Source organism: Arvicola amphibius, chromosome 1 (assembly GCF_903992535.2).
Source record: "Arvicola amphibius chromosome 1, mArvAmp1.2, whole genome shotgun sequence".
NCBI lineage: Eukaryota > Metazoa > Chordata > Mammalia > Rodentia > Cricetidae > Arvicola > Arvicola amphibius.
The window spans coordinates 18,381,013-18,399,646 of NC_052047.1; the positions used below are offsets into that span (position 1 = coordinate 18,381,013).

Consider the following 18,634-nt stretch of genomic DNA (forward strand, 5'->3'; position numbering starts at 1 on the left):
CCAAGAAACAGCAGGACAGATGCTGATGAAAAGTAGGCTTGGAAAATTTTTTATTTTGCTAATTTGTTAGTTTCCAGTATCTAAGACCTAAGTGGCATGGGATGCACTGTGGGTGTGTCAATGGCCAGGGCGTGTAGCAAAAACTGGTGAACACGCTTCCCATTTTTACACTCTTCATTTGAAATCACTGAAAGCTCAGAAAGAAAGATCCTATTTAGCATTTCCTAAATTGTTTTCATTTTCATTACCAAATATATTTGAACATGAGAAGCTTCCCCTCTTCTTCCTTCTTGAGAACATGCTTAAGAAATGTCTTAGTGTCGTACATGACATATTTACTGCCCCCATGATCTGGTAGTTTTGGAGAAGATATGTGTCTACATAAGCTATCAAGAACTAAACTGTGAGCTGTGCTTGCATCACAAGTATGAGGACTTAAGTAAAACTCCTCAGAACTCATGAAAAAAGCTAGGTGTAGTCATGCCCACGTGTTACCCAGCATGGGAGGCTGCAGCAGAGACAGGAGGATTCCTGAGACTCTCCACCTGTCTTGCTCATGGTTCGTTGAAAGTTTTGGACTCACAGTTATAAGACATATAGTAGTAGAGAACACCGAACTGCACTTCTGAGTGAGCACACACACACAGACACACACACACACACACACAGACACACACACACACGAATTAAAATCATTTGACAGCATAGAGGGGCGTGTTCATTATATGTCCCTTTGCATGCCTCTTTGTAGCATCCCATCTCTCTAATCATACTGTCATTGTCACAAAAGGCTCTCTGAAGAGGAGACTGAAGGGAATAATCACTTTTGGAAAACACATACACACACATTTAAGGCCAACAGAAAGGGTTAAGGTGCAAAATCAAACTCAAATTGAAGATGTAAGCATAGGAAAGACTGACAAAGCTTTTGTCCAGTAAACAGTCTTGGCCTCACTTCAGGAAAGCCTTTATTTCCATGCTGCTCAGATCCCACGAATTATCCATTTGTGCCACAGGGAAGCCTCTCTTGACGAGTAAAAATGAGTCTCTTACAGAACAGTTTGCTCTCCCAAAGAAATGTTCCAGCTCAGAGAAACCAAAGGCAGACAGTTTGAGGGAAAACACCTAATGGTTATCATTACATGATTGAGTAAAAGGAATTGCTTCTAATAGTCTATAGCTACTAAAGCAATTAACGGTAACAATTAATTGACTGTTTCAAAATAGCTAGCAGAGAAAATACTGAATATCCTCAGCACAAAATGTTAAACATCTAGTAGTAGACTTGCAGAAACCTTGATTTGATCACTGGCCATTGTGTACCTACACTGAAATATCGCAATATAGGCCATGCACACACACAATTGTGCGTCATCAGTGAGAAATAGGAATATATGTTTCTAAGATAAATGAGAGCCTAACTGCATACTCAAGATACATGAACTGAGCAAATTGTTTCTCCCTCAGAGTAAACTACTCACAAAAGTAATATAAGTAATTCTAGTGACAAAAATGACTATAGGCCAAATGTGATAATACATTAACCCTATAAAGTACACTTTCCAAGGATAGCTCATATTTGTATAATTTTTGTATTAAATGGTGATCCTAAAAGATATGAAAAGGTTAATCAGTAGACAGCTGTATATAAAAGTCACCACACAATGTTCCCTGTAGGGACACAACCAATGTATAAATAGACAGTTATGTTGCAATCTTATGTGTATATATATATATATATATATATATATATATATATATATATATTGTGCAGGCTAGTTTTATGTCAACTTGACACAAGTTAGAATAATCTCAGAGGAGGGAACCTCAGATGAGAAAATGTCTCCATCAGATTGGGCTACAGGCAAGTCTGAGGGGCATTGTCTTAATTAGTGATTGATGGTGGAGGCCCCAGCCCATTGTAAGTGGTGCTATCCCTGGGCTGGTTTTCTTGAGTTCTATAAGAAGCAGCCTGAGCAAGCCAGTAAGACAGTAAGCAGCATCCGTCCATGACTTCTGCATCAGCTTCTGCCTCCAGGTTGCTGTCTTGTTTGAGTTCCTATCCCGAATTCCTTCAATGATTAACAGTGGTATGGAAATCAAATAAATCCCTTTCTCTCCAACTTGCTTTTGGTCATGTGTTTTATCGCAGCAATAATAACCCCAAGACACATTTGTATACCAATCACATGAACCTTCTTAGGGAAAGCAGAAAAATAATTCCAGAGTATTAAAACTCTGAGGCCTATAGACAAAATGATATAGGGCACAAATTTGAAGGTGGAGCACCTGGACAGTCTACCTGCCAGGGAAAAGAAGATCCCAAGGGACATGAGGATCAGCATGTCCTTTTGCTTAAGTCATCTTTGAATTCACACATATGAAGATACTAAGGAACTGCACACTGTAACTCTCTGTGTTTTTTCAACCTCTAAGATTTAGAAGCCAAGTCACATTATTGAATTAGTAGCATATTGCTTTGACAGCCATGAACACGCCCTTCTCAAAACTGACTAATGGATGTGACAAACTGGGTTTCATGGAGATTATAGGTCTGTGCAGTTTGGAATAAGCATCATTTGTACTTTCCTGGTCCCCAGAAGAATGCAAAGTGCCAATTACAGCATGACGGAGGATTAACTTCAGGTCTTTCTTCATTTTAATTTCTGAGAGTTTTCTGTTTGTCTAAAAACATTATGTTTCCTATTATTCTTTTTATTCCATGCCCATCTTAGAATTCCCTTCTCATGGGACAGTTCTCCATTGCTAGTCTTATAGTTTAGTTCACACATGCTTCCCCATGATGGTGCATGTATTCATTCTTATTAAAATCATAATATTTTTAGTTGTAGTGTGGCCAAATCCCATGAGGACTGACAGCATCCCTACCCTCTCTTGTACATACTCCTTCTTCAGGAGAAGGAATATGAATAAAATGCCTATCTAGATACCATGGGGGGATTTTATGATGTAATGATGTGCTCAGAAACATGATATTAAAAAATGGAATATTATCCTTGGAGGTCTAATTTAAGGATAACTTAAGAAAAGGGTAGGCTTTATTTTGACCTTATTTCAACCTCAAGAAACCAAGTTCTGTCTAATATTCTGGTGAACGTGGAAATGGCTCAAAAACCACAAACTATGAAAGCAGCTTCAAGCAGAACTTTGATCTGAGTCATAAGAGACTATGAATACTGGGTTGTCCAGGGCCAAATGGTCACCCCCCAAAAAACATGCATATAACATCCATATAACATTATACATATTGAACTTCTGATGTTTATGAGTATATGTGTATACCTATACATATTTGCATGTAATAATAATTAGTGAAAAAGGAGAACAGGAATTTAAAGGAGAGTGGGTAGGGGCTGACGGGAGGGTATAAAGGGAAGAAAAGATGGGAGAAATATCATTAAAATAAAATCTCAAAAAATGAGAACAAAACAAGCAACCCAAACACATCATAGTATTTAAGTTTGTGTGTATGTGTGTATGTGTGTGTGTATGACAGAGAGAGAGAGAGACAGACAGAGAGGAGAGAGAGAGAGAGAGAGAGAGAGAGAGAGAGAGAGAGAGAGAGAGAGAGAGAGAGAGAGAGAGAGAGAGAGAACATGAGCGAAGAAGTCAGCCATGCCACATAGAGCACTGGGTATTTCTTTGAGCTGCTAATTTTGTGGTAATCAGTTACTTGGGGATAGAAAATGAATACACCTGTGTTTGTTTTGACTGCACAATCAAATCTGGTAAGGCAAACAATGTATAACAAAATGGTGCACCCATTTACAGACAGGTTAGATTCCAGACAACTTTACTAAGTGTTTCCTAATTGGAAGTGATCTTAAGCAGATGACTAATTGAGCCTGTGCATAATGGGAAGGCAATGGTATGCTTTTTGCCTTCATGAATTACATGTTTATCTCCATAAAAATTAATCTTTGCCTTGATTCATGCAGGATTAAATAGCAGTAACTTTAATTTAGGATTTTGCAGCTTGTACTACTTGAAGCTTCTCTGTTAGATTTGAAGATGCAGCTTGTAGGCATGTTAGCAGCACAAGCGATGCTGAATCACTCCCGTTTGTGAGCCTGTGCTGTTGTCTGTAAATACCTGAGTAGCAGTCGTGCGATTTTTCACAATTGCCTTCCTCTATTCGCTCTGTTCAGAGGAATTGTTGTATGATGGATTTGAAAATTTGCACATATTCTTAAGTTAAACCTTTCTTTCTTTGGATAACGTTTTTCTATGAAGGGGCCCAACTGAGGCATAGAAGTCTCTTGAATCTGACCTGTGAACCCTTCCAAGGCAGCCACAGAGAACACATAAACTTTAAGCACATTTAAGAATCCAAAATGTAACTAACTGAAAAACAGTCTGCCCATTGGGAATTTGTGTTCTAGAAGTCAAAAGACCTTAGTTTGGGAAATCGCCAACTTCTGTTATGTGAGAGAAATCACTTGATATATTTGAAATATAGGTATCTTCTTTCAGAATGTGGCTAAATTACACAAAAACATCTCTAAGGTTTCTTTCAATCTGAATTAAGCCTCAAGCCATTTAGAAGGCAGAACAGTATCTCATCCGCTGGAACATCTGCTTGCTGTTATAATTGAGTGTGTTAGATTGCCTCAGTCAGAGAGCATACAGCATTATATCAGCCAAATCTGGGTTATTTTTAATCAGCCATTGTCCACATGGTCTATATTCTCTGTACACAGAATTTATGCCTCTCAGGCTTGTAGGATAGATGTATCTTCTTAATTTCTGAGATTGGAGTATAATTACAACTTTACTCCGTCCCATTTTCTCCCTTCAAATCCTTCCATATACCTCTCCTCACTCTCCTGCAAATTCATAGCATCTTCTTTCATTGATTGTTAGTGCATGCACACATGCATGTATATGTATATCCATGTATATTCTTAAATATCACCTGCTCAGTACAAGTAACATTATTTGTATGTCTGTTTCATAGCTGATCACTTGGCATTGAGTGATGCATCGGTATACCCTTTCCTAAAAGAGGATCACCTCTCATGCTCCTAGCTTTTCTCAGTTGCCTATAGTTCTTTGTGTAGGGTTGAGGTCTTGTGGGCTTTTCCCATCTACTCTGGCATGCCCACCTGAAATCTGTTATTTTCTTTATTACTAAGGCCTCAATTATTATACTTTTGCCTTAACATTAACTTATTTTTGCTTTATAGGCCAAAAATCATGATATACTAAAACTTTACTTTGAATAAAACATTTCAGCATATTCTGTGAAGGAAATATGAAGAATATTTTTTGCTCATGAAGAAATATTATCATCAACATATAAACATGAAGTGATAAACTAACAAAACATGCAAACAAGACTATTATCATGGAAAATTGTTGGAATGGATCACTCGAGTTAGAGGGCCTGATGACCTCTTGTAATTCATATACAAGCTTGGTTTAACCCGCTTGTGGCTTAGGGGCTTATGAAATTTTATTCTGTACCAGGTTACTTATTTGGTTTTAGTAGTAAAAGATGACCTAGTGCAGCCCACTGAGGAGTTCCAGTTGACACTGTGCAGTGAACACTCACACCACTGCTTGACACAATACAGTGAACACATTTGTCTGTAAAAAATTAAGAGAAGAAAAGCAGCTTTTCATCCAACACTGTGATAATTTTCTCTACTCATAGTTTAATAAGATATAAAGCACACATTGTTACATCTAAAGTATTTGTGTCAAATTAATTTAACCCAAACTTAATTAAGAATTTAGAATGCAAATTCTAATTACGAGGAAATTAGAAAAGCAAACTGGTTAATACCACAAGGATGCATCGGACAAGAACAGAAGGCGGAACTATCTAAAGACTTAGTTTGATCGCTTCAACAAGTCAATAACATCCAAACTTCAAAGGAAACATGGCTGTTTTTGACTAAAAGCGACTGAAAAGTCATAGTTACCACAAACTCTGTGTTGACACATATAAAACAGGATAGTATCCTGGCCTGTGTAAAACAAGCATAAATACTATGAAGACAAAATGTAATTTGAGGGTAGACTGGCCATTAGAAGATATTAGAGCAACATTAATGTTGGGGGGGCTAACGTGATGTTGGAAATAGCCTGTTTATAGCAGTAGTTGGGTGGAAGGTCATAATATCTTAATTCACATTATTAATGCAGGGGTAAAAATGAATGAATGATAAGAATATGGTTGATAAAGTTATAAAACGAATATATTTATTTACACTTTTCTAATTTTCCCTCTTTAAAATATCACACTTGTTAAAAAGATGAGTAAAAGAGTATATCTGAAGTTAGTTTGTGGAACCCAGGGGATGGGGAGATGGCTCAGGGATTAAGAGCACTGCCTGCTCTTCCAGAGGATCCTAGTTCAATTCCCAGCTCCTCCATGACAGTTCACATTTGTCTGAAACTCCAGTTCCAGGGGACCTGACACCCTTGTGCACTTATGCATGCAGGCAACACGAATGCACATATAAAGAAATAAATCTTTAAAAAAAGTTTGGCTTTAATCCCAGCACTCGGGAGGCAGAGGCAGGCGGATCTCTGAGTTCGAGGCCAGCCTGGTCTACAAGAGCTAGTTCCAGGACAGGCTCTAGAAACTACAAGGAAACCCTGTCTCGAAAAACCAAAAAAAAAAAAAAAAAAAAAGTTTGGGAAACTTTAGATAGAATGATATGACATAAAAGATGGTTGGAAGGGGTGAGTTTTTGCAGGCATATGTAGGACACTGGAATCTCTGCTGACAGCAGTTTGGCATCCCACTGATACTACCAAACTGCATCAGAAGCAGAAACCAGGGCAAGAACAGGATTCCTAGGTCTAATCTTTTCAATGGCTTCTCACAGGACCAAGATGACCTCAACCAAAATTAAAAATGATGTCCTCTTGCTGTAAAAGAAGCACGCAGCTATGTGAGTTCACTGAAGCACAACTAGAAAACCTCTATTTCCATGTGAGAGTAACCATGGTCTTCCTTTGTGCAGAGCGGCAGAATATGGTACCCACAGCAGAGATCTGAAGCCGTGGGTAATTGCCCTTCTCACGGTGCTTGCCTTGATGACGGTGGCAGCGACCATTGGACTTCTGGCTCACGTTTTAGTCTCTGGTAGGAAGAATTGGTAATTTCACTTCCCCACACAGGGCAGCATGATTTGCAAGTCAGTAAATGGGATTCATATTTGCACCTGGGACTGTCCCCACTCAGATTATTTTAAAGCTTAGTCTGTCATTTCGTTAACAAATAATTATGTAAATACTTTTCTGGATGCGTATGATACAGCATTCAACAAAGTATAGAAGATTCTCACTTGCTGAGGTACAATATTCTTTAGAATCTACATATAATACCTGAAATAGTCATTTTCCATGGGCTACTTGCAGTCAGACTAAGCAAATCTTACCACTTGCTGCACATCAAGATGAAAGACTATGATAAATGTGCTACCAAAATTGGTTCTTTTGCTTTTGACCATTGTTCTCTATCCAGTAGAATTTCTACAAAAAAAAACAACTATGAAAAGAGAGAAAATAGTGAATTTTAAAAATCACAGATAAACTATGACTCAATGTTATTACTTTCTCTTAAAATTACTCTTCCTCAAACTGTATTTAATAATTTTGTGTTTATTGTTTAATATGTTTATATTAATGCAAATAATACATTTTAATTTCCCTCTCCATTTCGTCTTTCTTTGCTAAATATAAACCATTTACATTTTTGCCCAAATCTCCAAGATGAACACTCAGATGATGATGATGTGTGATAAAAATGAGTAGCTTAATTGAAGCTGCTTAATTGAATGGTTATATCTGAGGTCATCTTTAAAGACTTGGTGAGGCCAATACTCTTAGGAGAGTAAAATGACTTTCTACCATATTCTGAGTCTTATACTGAAAAACCAGTAGTAGTTTCTACCAGTGACAAAGACCCAGGCACGTCAGTTCATTTGATTGTACAGAAGCATCTTTAACTGTGAAGTACTGTTTGACAACGGACTCTAATCTCTTTCCTTTCATTCCCGATGAGTAGATAGTGAGCTCTGCTACAGACTCTTTTCACTTGTGATCTCTGACAGCTTTTTTCCTTGTGAATTCCTTCACTGTACTTGGATCTTTCACCACAAGTAAAAGTATGCAAGAATGCTCATGTACTTACCTGTGTTCATGGATGGTGCACACTTCAACAACAACAAAGCACATGAAAACATAACAGTGAACATCCAAGCTCTAGGGCCACACTGTAAGATTGAAACTTTCAGAAAGACCACCTACTAGTTGTATAGCAAACACGATGGTGTCTTACTCTCCTCCTTTATAAAGTGGAAGCGATGCCAATCTCAAGAAACTGCCATTATGAACAAATGATACATGAGATGGCATGAGAGAACAGTTTTCTGCATATATTCAACTATTGTTAACATAAAACTATTAATTTATTAAAATTTTAAACTCAACTAAAAGGAAGCTTGGTGATATATTTAAGACTTCATTTCAGGTCCTTTATAGTTAGGTCTTATATCTTGAAGTCTGCATAGATTATGGATTTTCTTTATTTTATTATCTTCACAGGCCAGAAAATGGAGTATTATCAAGGAACCTTTACAATTTCAGATATTCACGTCATTAGCAGTTCAGAACGAAAGAGCTCAAATCAGCTGAAGGACTTACAGGAAGCAAATGAAGATTTGGTAAGTCAGATAAATTTATCTTATCATAGATTATGGCAAGAATTATTTCCAAAATTATAATTTTCCAACCACCCACATTAGCATCATCTTGTAGTCTAGCCCTCTAGCTCAGACCTGTTTATTCTATATTTCAAGTGATGTATAGGTAGAGTTGGGGTAAGAGAATATACATGTCTAATAAATGGGGGTTCTGACTCAAATATCTCCTTTAAGACAAGGGATTGTGTGCTAAGGTGAGATCAATTGTTTCTCTAATTTCTCTAGTTTCCTAATAGAGAAAGTCTGACTACACTGGATTCAATAACAACATACTTTCTTGTAAGACCACACTACACAGTTTTTAAAATAAATATAAAAAGATAACAAAATACCAATTTTACCTTGTAAATGTGTTACTAATGGCAAGAAGCCCGGATTTGCTATGTAATATTTACAGTTAATGCTAACAGTTTTGTTAATGCTGGTGTCCAGGAGGCTCTACAAAAGAGAAATGTTTATGTTGTTAAAGTTGTGTTATGAATGTCCATGAATCCTCACTCAAAAACAGCTCAGATTAACTTATCAGAAGAAAGCACAGAAATTAAGTCACTTAAAAGAGAATTGATAATTATATTTGAAATATGTGAAATTAGTATATTATATATATTGGGGTATATATGAAATATGATTGAATTTCATACTTTAGTCAAGATTTTTTTCTCCTTAAAGCATTCCCTTTCTCAAATCTGTTGTCCTTTTTGTCATGCCACCATATTTCTGAATGCAGCATCCTCAGCTGCATCATGGCTGCTGTAATGTTATAGATCGTGTTTCTAATGTGTATTCTCAATTCACATTATGCCGCACATCTTTTTCTATCTTGTATCCTCGTGTACCAACATATAATTTATGTTCACAGATTGATGTATGTCCTCCCATCCTTTTATATCCAGAGTATCATGGGCAATGGCCTTTGCAATAAATTGTTGAGGAATTCCAGAATGTGAATGAGTGAGTTTGAATATATGAGTGTGCGTATGCATGTGTGTGGTGTGTGTCCCAATATCTCCCATTTCTTCTTACCTCACGTGACTTCATAAAACTTTCTGATGTGTGTGTGTCATACTAGAAAAAAATAAATTCTTTGAATGATAAAAAATGTTATTACTTTTGAGAAACTTAAAACTTGTCTTACTTAGTCTGCATTCAATATTGTTGTTACTGTTTAAATACATAATAACTAATAAACTCTACCTTTAATGACTTAAATAGATAGGATTGCAACAGATCTGAAAATAAATGAACAACATATGAACTCCCTGAGACTGAGCATCATACAGAGGGCCTGCATGGGTCTGAACCATGTCCTCTGTGTTTATATTATGGCTTCCAGGTTAGAGTTTTTATGGGATTTCTGAGTGTGCAAATGAATGAATCTCAGATTCTGGTGCCTTCTCTTTGTTTCTTTTCCTTCTGTTTGCTTGTTTTGTCCAATTCCCGTAATTAGTTTTTACTCTATCTCATTTTATTATCTTTCATTATTTAAAAAATAATAAATTTAGGGAGAGGGTTGAAGGGAAGGAGAGGCGGGGGAGCAGAGAAAAATGTGGAGCTTAATAAAATTAAAAAATAAATAAATATAGTAAAACTATAAAAATATTAAATTTTAAAAATAACAAAATTTGGACATACGAGTATAACAGAAACTGAGTTTGAAAGTACATTTCCAAGAACCAGTTATATGTGAGTGTCTAGGCATAAAAATACATCAGGGACAGAAATTGAGTTGAATAATAACATTTTATTCTCACAGGCATATTCAGAGCCTCTTGTAGTTGTCTCTATTTATGGCATATTTATATTAACTAGCTAAGCTATGGCACCATGTGGCCTGCTACATAATAATGTCCTTATCCTGATAAAATACACATTTGCACATCTTTCCTCACATTGGTTGTGTTACTCCTTCCTTGCCTTGATAACAAAAACACCATAGACAGGGAAAGTTAAACAACAAACTTTTATTTCAAATAGATTTGGAAGTTCGGGAGTTTAATATCAAGATCGTAGTAGACTTGGTATCTGGTGAAAACCCACTTCTTGGTCATAGAAAACTTCCTTCATAATGCAAAGGAATAATTATTTATTACTTTTCCCTAAACGAGAACCAAAATACCTGACAGACATAACTTAAGGGAAAAATATTTATTTTATCTCAGTCCATAGTTGATTGGTCCCACGCACCTTACAGAACATCAGAGCTGGGGTAATGTGTGACACAGGTCATGTTTTCACATCACAGTAGGCAAAAAGCTAGAACAAAGTAAAGCCAGGGCCTGGGAACAACCTTCAAAAAGCCTGCTTGCCCCAGTCAGACCCCATTCCCTAAAGGTTCCACAGCCTCTTCAAATAATACCCTACTGCAAACAAGGGATGGGTGGATAGCTGCCTTAGCACAGTAGACCAGAAAGGAAAAAAGGGGTTCCCATAGAAATTGGGGCTCCTTATAGCTTTCAATTGTCTGTGACTAGTGGCCTACTTTGGCTAGGTAGATCTCACTTGCTAGAAGGCCCACATCCTCCCAAATAGTGCTGTCAACTAGGTAGAAACCTTTCGAAACATGAGCCTGTTGAGGATGTTTAATGTTTAAACGCTAGCAGGAATACACAAACATTTAGTCATATAATTTGCGATTATTCTTTTTCTTTTCTTGGCGTTATTTGCGAACCTAATAGGCATAATTAGCACTCGTTTCTTATTCATGATTTAAGTCACACTTTGCAAATCACGAATAAATTCATACCTCATTTCATTTGGGGTTCTCCTTTCTACAAATTCTCTGGACACAGAGAAAAATATATAGCTCAATAAAATCAATAAAAAAGAATAAATTCTCTAGATGTACTTTTGGCCTATGTCTTTATTTTTGCTGTTTGCTTACATTTTTATAAGAGTTACATATAATTTCTAGACACTTAGTGTGCATTTGTTAGAGACATCACCTTCTTTTCCTTCTATTTGCACTGCTGATGAAATGAAAAATCTATGCAACCATACTGATTTTCTTAGCCCCTTGACTGCTTTGAATCATAAAAACATTGTACTATATTTTTTCTGCGAACTTTACAATTTTATATTTAATATTATGTCTTTAATTTATCTAGTGAATATTTTCAAGTGTGGCATTAGGTGAGGGGCCAGTTTTCAGACACTGTCTAATGAACTCATTTTCAGAAACAACCAATTAAGCAACCTAAGCTTTTCTGAATATGTAATATGGGTATTGAGCTTACTGCTTTTCTTGGCACATCTGTCTTTCAGAAAAGGAAGTAGGCTCTGTCTTCTCAAACTGTTGCAATCTCTTCGGGGAGATGTGAGTAATACAGCTGGAGTCGAACAGTAGGACATGATATAATTAAGGATTAAATTGTGTGTAAGGGACAATAAGTAGAGGAGAATATCAAAGGTAAGGGAGCTCAAGGAAGCTCCCCACGGACAGGAAAGCTTTGTATTATCTCACTCTTACTTAAATGTTGCAGGTATATCCCCCTCCCCTACAAAGTTTGCTTTGGAGGATTTCCTGGAAGGGTTCATGCTCCATGCTTAGTCACTCCTCTTATTAGTTGCTAAATCCTAATGAGTAAAACCAGATCCTTCTCCCTCCTCTATGGACACGAATTAGATCACCAAGAAGGATGAGCTGCAGATCTTGTTCTGCCTCATAGTTTTCGCTTTACTGATTTGGATGGGAATGGAGATGTAAAAGTAAATTGAGTTCATGCCCCAGGATTGCTAGAACTCATCTCAGCTCCACAAAATGATGTGACAGAAGTAGCAGAGGACTGGTATCCTGACTCCAGGAAAGATATTCCTTAAGTTATTATCAAGTTACCTACAGTATCCCCAAGATGGAAATATTTATAAGTCAAAAAGGCATGTAGTACACTTAATTTACTGAACATCATAGCTCAGCCTAGGCAATCCTAAAGACATCCAGAACATATACATTTACCTAGAATTGGACAAAATAATCTCACGCAAAGCCTATTTTATAATAATGATGGGTGGCTCAAGTCATTTACTAGACATTCATATGCAAAATCACTAAAACACATCACATTGTAGAATATTTTTGACCACTGTGAGAGCACATCACACCCATATTGCTAATCCAAGAAAAGATTGAAATTCAACATTTGTAGCAGGAAGGGGCTGCTTGTTCATTCCGACCCCCCTCCTTCTGGCTAGCTTACACCTGACACAACCACACAGAAAAATGTATTAATTAAATCACTGCTTGGCCTATTAGTTCTAACTTCTTATTGGCTAACTCTTCACCTTAGTTTAACCCATTTCTATTAATCTATATATCACCACGTGGCAGTGGCTTACTGGGAAAGATTCGGCATGTCTGTCTCTGGTGGCTCCATGGTATCTCTCCCTGGCTCTGCCTTCTTCCTCCCAGAATTCAGTTCTGTCTCCCCACCTACCTAAATTCTGCCCTATCAACTAGGCCAAGGCAGCTTCTTTTTTCATTAATCGATGAAAGCAACACACAAACAGAAAGACCTCCCACACCAAACATTCAAACTGTAGTTTCTGCCAAATGTCCAGCTTTCACACTGTAAAGTCAAAGAGTGGAGTCACTGTAGATATCATAATCAATGATATACTTAACTTCCATCCTAGTGTTATGAGGATCAATAGAAACATTGACAGTGGTAAGTATCACAATCAATGACATTCTTAACTTCTATACAAGTCTTATGAGGATCAATAGAAATATTGGCAGTGTTTTACTTAGCAAATATTTTTAGAAATATCAAAAACATTTAAAATCATAGGATCATTATACATATGGAAGTTATAAACTTATCATACCATAACAATAGTATAATATATAATATGAAGGAACACCTTGAGAATTTATACATATTTTTCCACTTAATACTCAATGACAACCTTTTGAGGGAAATAAACTACAGCCTTAGTTTTACAGGTGAGAACACAAAAATACAGAAAACCTAATTTGCTCAAGGCCACGCATTTTGATTATTTGGTTAAACGATACAGTGAGCCTTTGAAAGCAGACATTATGATTCCAGATTCCACGACTTAGTGAGCATCTGTCCCCAGGACAGTGGTCATGTGTGAGAATCACCTATGTGAGTTTGCTTTCTGTATATCACCCCTCAAATTCCCAGAACCTCTTTTTGCTTCTTGCACATTATTCTTTGTCAGTTATCCTGCTCACATGAGATTGCAACCAATGGCAACAACTGAAATTTGAAGTTTTCTTCAGTTTCCCCATCCCCAAGTAATGAGAATCTGCTTCCCAATGCCAAAGACGTTCTAAATTTTGCCTTATTTATTCTTTGTTTGTTTTGTTTTGAAACAGGTTTTCTCTATGTAACCTTGGCTGTCCTGGAACTCGCTCTGTAGACCAGGTAGACCTTGAACTCAGACATCCTTCTGCCTCTGCCTTTCTGATGCTGGAATTAAAAGCACGTGCCACCAGAAACAGGGCTCAGAATTACCCTCAAATTATCTCTGAGATTTTTGTATCGAGAATAGCGACAAAGACCTTGGAAATAGATAGTCATTATTTTAAAAATTATTCTAGAAACAATCCTAATTAGAAGACAGAGTGAAGGATTTGGCTCTGGTGTACATCACAGAATAATTGCTACTGAGAAAAAGCAGCTGGAACATGATGATAATGAACTTAATCTCAACAACAGTGTTAGAGAAACTCAGAGAGACAAGAGAGATGCCCACTGCTTGGATTGGAGCTATGGCTGAAATAAGACATTGAATTTGGAAGGTCAAAGAAAATTTAAATAAAAGGAAAGAGCAAAGACAGGCATTGTGGTGCAACCCAGTAATCACAAATCTGAGGCCACCCTTAGCTACATGGTGAGATCATAATAATAATTGAAAATTAACAGAAACAAGGACACAGTTCATGCTCAGAGGCTGAGAATACAGGAATGGAAAGTAGCCGAATGTTTGCAGAGGACTCAGATTTGTATCCCTTCTGAAACTAAAGTAGGTTGGATGAGAGAATGTGTATGACTACAGACCTGTTCCATGTGAATCCTGTCAGAGAGGAAGATGAGTGTTGTATATTTCATGTCTAATCTTTATCAGCATAGGGATGCTTTTATCCTTCCCTGTCAGAGAACTAAGCCTCTGGGTTTAGACTTCAAATGTGGCCTCTTTCTAGTAAATTGTTCTCCCAGTATGGACAGACTCAGCTAAAGTGGAAGGTACAACTGTTAAAACCTATTGAATTCTTTCATTTAGTTTTCTTAATATCAAAAATTTTATAAATTATTTTCTTAACCAATATACTAAAGTTACTTATTACATAAAGGTGTTCTCATGCTCCTTTCTTGGCTTCAGTATTTGGCGAGAGAAACAGAAATAGAAGCAACTATACCAAAGAGAGAATATTGATGAATACAGTGCTACATGGATGTAGAGTCTGAATAATCTGTAGCTGAAGGAAGCCGCACCTGAGTGCGCCCTTTGAGGAAAGGTTTCTGAGACGGGTGGCTCTAAACAGGATAGATGTAGAATTACAGCACAGTCTTCACTCCTCCAGATAGTCTGTAATTAATTCGGACTATTAATCCATTATTTTGAAACATAGTTACACACTGGACAATGAGAAAAGAGACTGAATAAAATCTGTTTCTGTCTCCCCTCCCTCTCACAACCAAATTTAGAGATTTAAAAGATAGCCACCCTGGAGAAGACAGGAGCCTTCCACATGGTAACTTCTCTCCCTCGCATTGAAATTCCTGATGCTAACTTTCTTTAGTACTGTTTGAAATAGATGCATATTTGGTCCTTCTTTTAAAAGATCGTTTTTAGATCCTGAGTTTTGAGATATACTGAACTTTATCTTTATAATGTTTAACTGTAACCTTTTAATTTTGACATATTTTCTTTGACTCCCCATCCCAGGAATAGTAACCAAGTTGGGATCAGGCTACCTAGTACACTAAAGCCGGCAGTGTGTGATTAATCATAGATGTGGGGCTCCTTATGGAATCCTGCGAAGAGGCTTTGAAAAGAGAGCAGTGCCACCAGCTAAACTGGCAACATCGTGAACCAGCACAGCCCCTTTAGTGATCTCATTGCCTATTGATCTAAGGGAATCAGAAAGTCACACAGCCATGCCACTCCACCCACACATCCAGACCTCAGAAGACATTGCATCCAGCCCCTTTCTCCAGTAGATCCAGCACTGTATTCAAAGCCAGAAGTAGACCTTACCTTGTCCAGTGACACTGGGAATTCTTTAGACATTAACTGGTGCTCAGGATGGCTATCCTCTACCCAGCCCTGAAGGAAGGATTTGCAGCTAACTTTTTCCAAAAAAAAAAAAAAAAAAAAAAAAAAAAAAAAAAAAGTGGGTTGGGGTAGGAAATGGCTCAGTCAGCAAAGTGCTCACTGTGTAAACCAGGTATGTCACCCAGCAGCACTAGGGAGGCAAAATACAGGCAGCCTACTTGAATCAGTGAGGTTCGGTGATTGAGGAAGCTACCTAACACTGACCTCTGGCCTCCAGACTCACTTGCACGTGAGGTATCCCGAATTTCCAGTCAGTATAATAACAGTGTAAGTGGATTGCCATAAAAGCTCCCAGGATCATGCCATTTATTTTTGGCAGGCTTTTGTAGTTGATGGCTCTCTTAGGCACAGCATGCTGCCCATGGTGGTGAAGAGCTCTTGGTGCAAACCTACTTGTGTGCTCATCCTTAGGTCAGTGCTGTGAGAGCATTAGCAAGCTGAAGCTGGCCAGCCTGGGCCCAATCTGAGTCTGTGGCTCACAGCTGTGTCAGCTAGGGCAAGTCCCTGCTTCATTTAAATAATGTGGGAAATAATAGTAATCACCTCTGATTGTTGAGAGAAGCATGTGTGCTCAAACGCACGGGAGTTTAAACTTAGTGCACAGAGAGCAGACGATGGTGATAATGACTCCTGCGTTTACCACATGTAGATTCATGATGGAGAAACTTGCCTCAAGAAACCAACTTCTGGGAAAAGCCATGAGAAGAAGAGAAGAAGAAAGAAATCCCTTCAAATAGTTCACATGCTTGTGTGTGTGTGTGTGTGTGTGTGTGTGTTCTAGAAGCGTTGATCTCAGCCTGATGTAAGGAATACTCATTAAACTTTCCTAGAACTTTCCTCATAAATGCAAGGCTTTCTGATGCAAAATTTATTTCTCCTTTTTATTTGTTTATTCAACAACATGCAACATAACTATCACTGCAAAGTGCTGGACTAGATATTACAGACCATGAAAACAAAATCATCATGGTTACTTATAATTCTTTACAGTTTACAAAGAAATAACACACTTATATAAATAGATATACAAATAGGTGAAAGGTGTAAATTGCATAAGAAAAACCCAATCAGTAGGAAATAAGATTAGCTTGAGGATAAACTAATCTTATAATATAATAATCTTATAATAATAATCAACTAAACCCCCAAATTAATTCCCTGAGAGAGATGCCCCCAAGAGTAACTGATTCAGAGAAGCAAGACTATCAGAAAGTAGGACTCAATAGGTCAAAGGTCAAGTACTCAGGATATTGAAGATCAGGCAGGGCTGCAAGGTACTTGCATGTGGAGGGCTGAACAGGAAGTCTGGCAGCAGGCTGGGGGATCATTGAATATTGTTGAGGTGCACAAAGCTTCCAGTTGCTCTCCATTCTTTGTTTTTCCTGATGTCATCCCTATAGTAACAGTAGCTCCAAGTAAGCTTTACTAAAACTAAAGATATTTTTTTAAAAAAATCTTATCTAAAAATTTTTTGGAGAGATGGCTGAGAGGTTAAGGACAGTTAACTGCTCTTCCAGAGGGTGTGGGTTCAGTTCCCATCACCCACAGCCAATGGCTCACAACTGTCTTAAGATTCCATCTGTGGGAAATCTGATGCCTTCTTCCGGACTCTGCAGGCACTCCCCTCCTGCAATGCTGATAAGTACGCCCAGGCACACGGACATACCTGTATAGCTAAAATAAACAAATATTTTTAAAATTGTGCTTTTAAAACATCATGCTTTCTATGGTACCATTATTATAATTAGGATAAAATAAGGTTTTTTTGGTTCCTTTAGTTCTCAGGAGGTCAACTAAGGTTAACTGGAAATACAAGCTTGTCTTAAATCTTCAGAGGAAGAGTTATCTGAGTTTTGCAATGCCAGCCTAGAAATACCGTCATGTGAAAACATGGACGGCTTTGAAAGGAGAAGTCAATTGGATCTAACAGAAAAAAAGACTTTGACATGTGCAAACAGCTACTTCAGGAATGATTGGGAATGAGCTCAATGGCTGGGTGTATCTGTTTGAGTTGTCAGCCTCTCCCTAACTTTTTCATTAAACACCCAGCTAACCTTCGGTTGCCCTCTTAGGATTTAATCTCGGTGCAATTTGAAGCCTTCCAGAGTCACCAAGCAAAAACTAAGTACTACCTTAAAAAGGGTCTTTTGTTCACTATCAGGACACTCAATTCCTAATGACAAAGCTACAGATGCCCTTAAGTGACAGGTAGGATTTTTAAGTCATTGACTCTATTAGTTGTGTTAATGACAATAAATTTTTTAGCCAACTCCACACTGGAGAAAGAAGAAAGTGTCCTAGAACTTGGAATGTCAGCACCAACAGGGGAAGTGTACGATGAAACAAGCCCTCATCTCCCACACAAGCGTAACTTTGGGACAGCTGCAGGGCTTGGTTCTCCTAAACCCCTGTCAGTAATATAGTTAATGTTCATGTTGTGCTGGATTCCTCACCCCTCTCCCCAACATGTAAGTTATTACACGAGCTCACTTTTGACCAGTTCCTGTATCTCCTTCCTTGGTGTGCTGTCCATACACATGTCACATAAACACCCTTGGCTCTTGGCCCACATCTAATTGGTGGGGCTGTCT

At 37.7% G+C, this 18,634-nt stretch overlaps 1 protein-coding gene across 1 annotated transcript in view; it reads left to right on the forward strand.

The window, feature by feature from the left end:
* Tmprss11a (transmembrane serine protease 11A) overlaps positions 1-18,634 on the forward strand; it is a 53,635-nt gene that overhangs the window by 16,231 nt on the left and 18,770 nt on the right. Inside the window, exons 2-3 of the mRNA XM_042054649.1 lie at positions 6,999-7,120; positions 8,626-8,702. Coding sequence (XP_041910583.1) covers positions 6,999-7,120; positions 8,626-8,702 — 199 coding nt within the window. The remainder of the gene's footprint in view (positions 1-6,998; positions 7,121-8,625; positions 8,703-18,634) is intronic.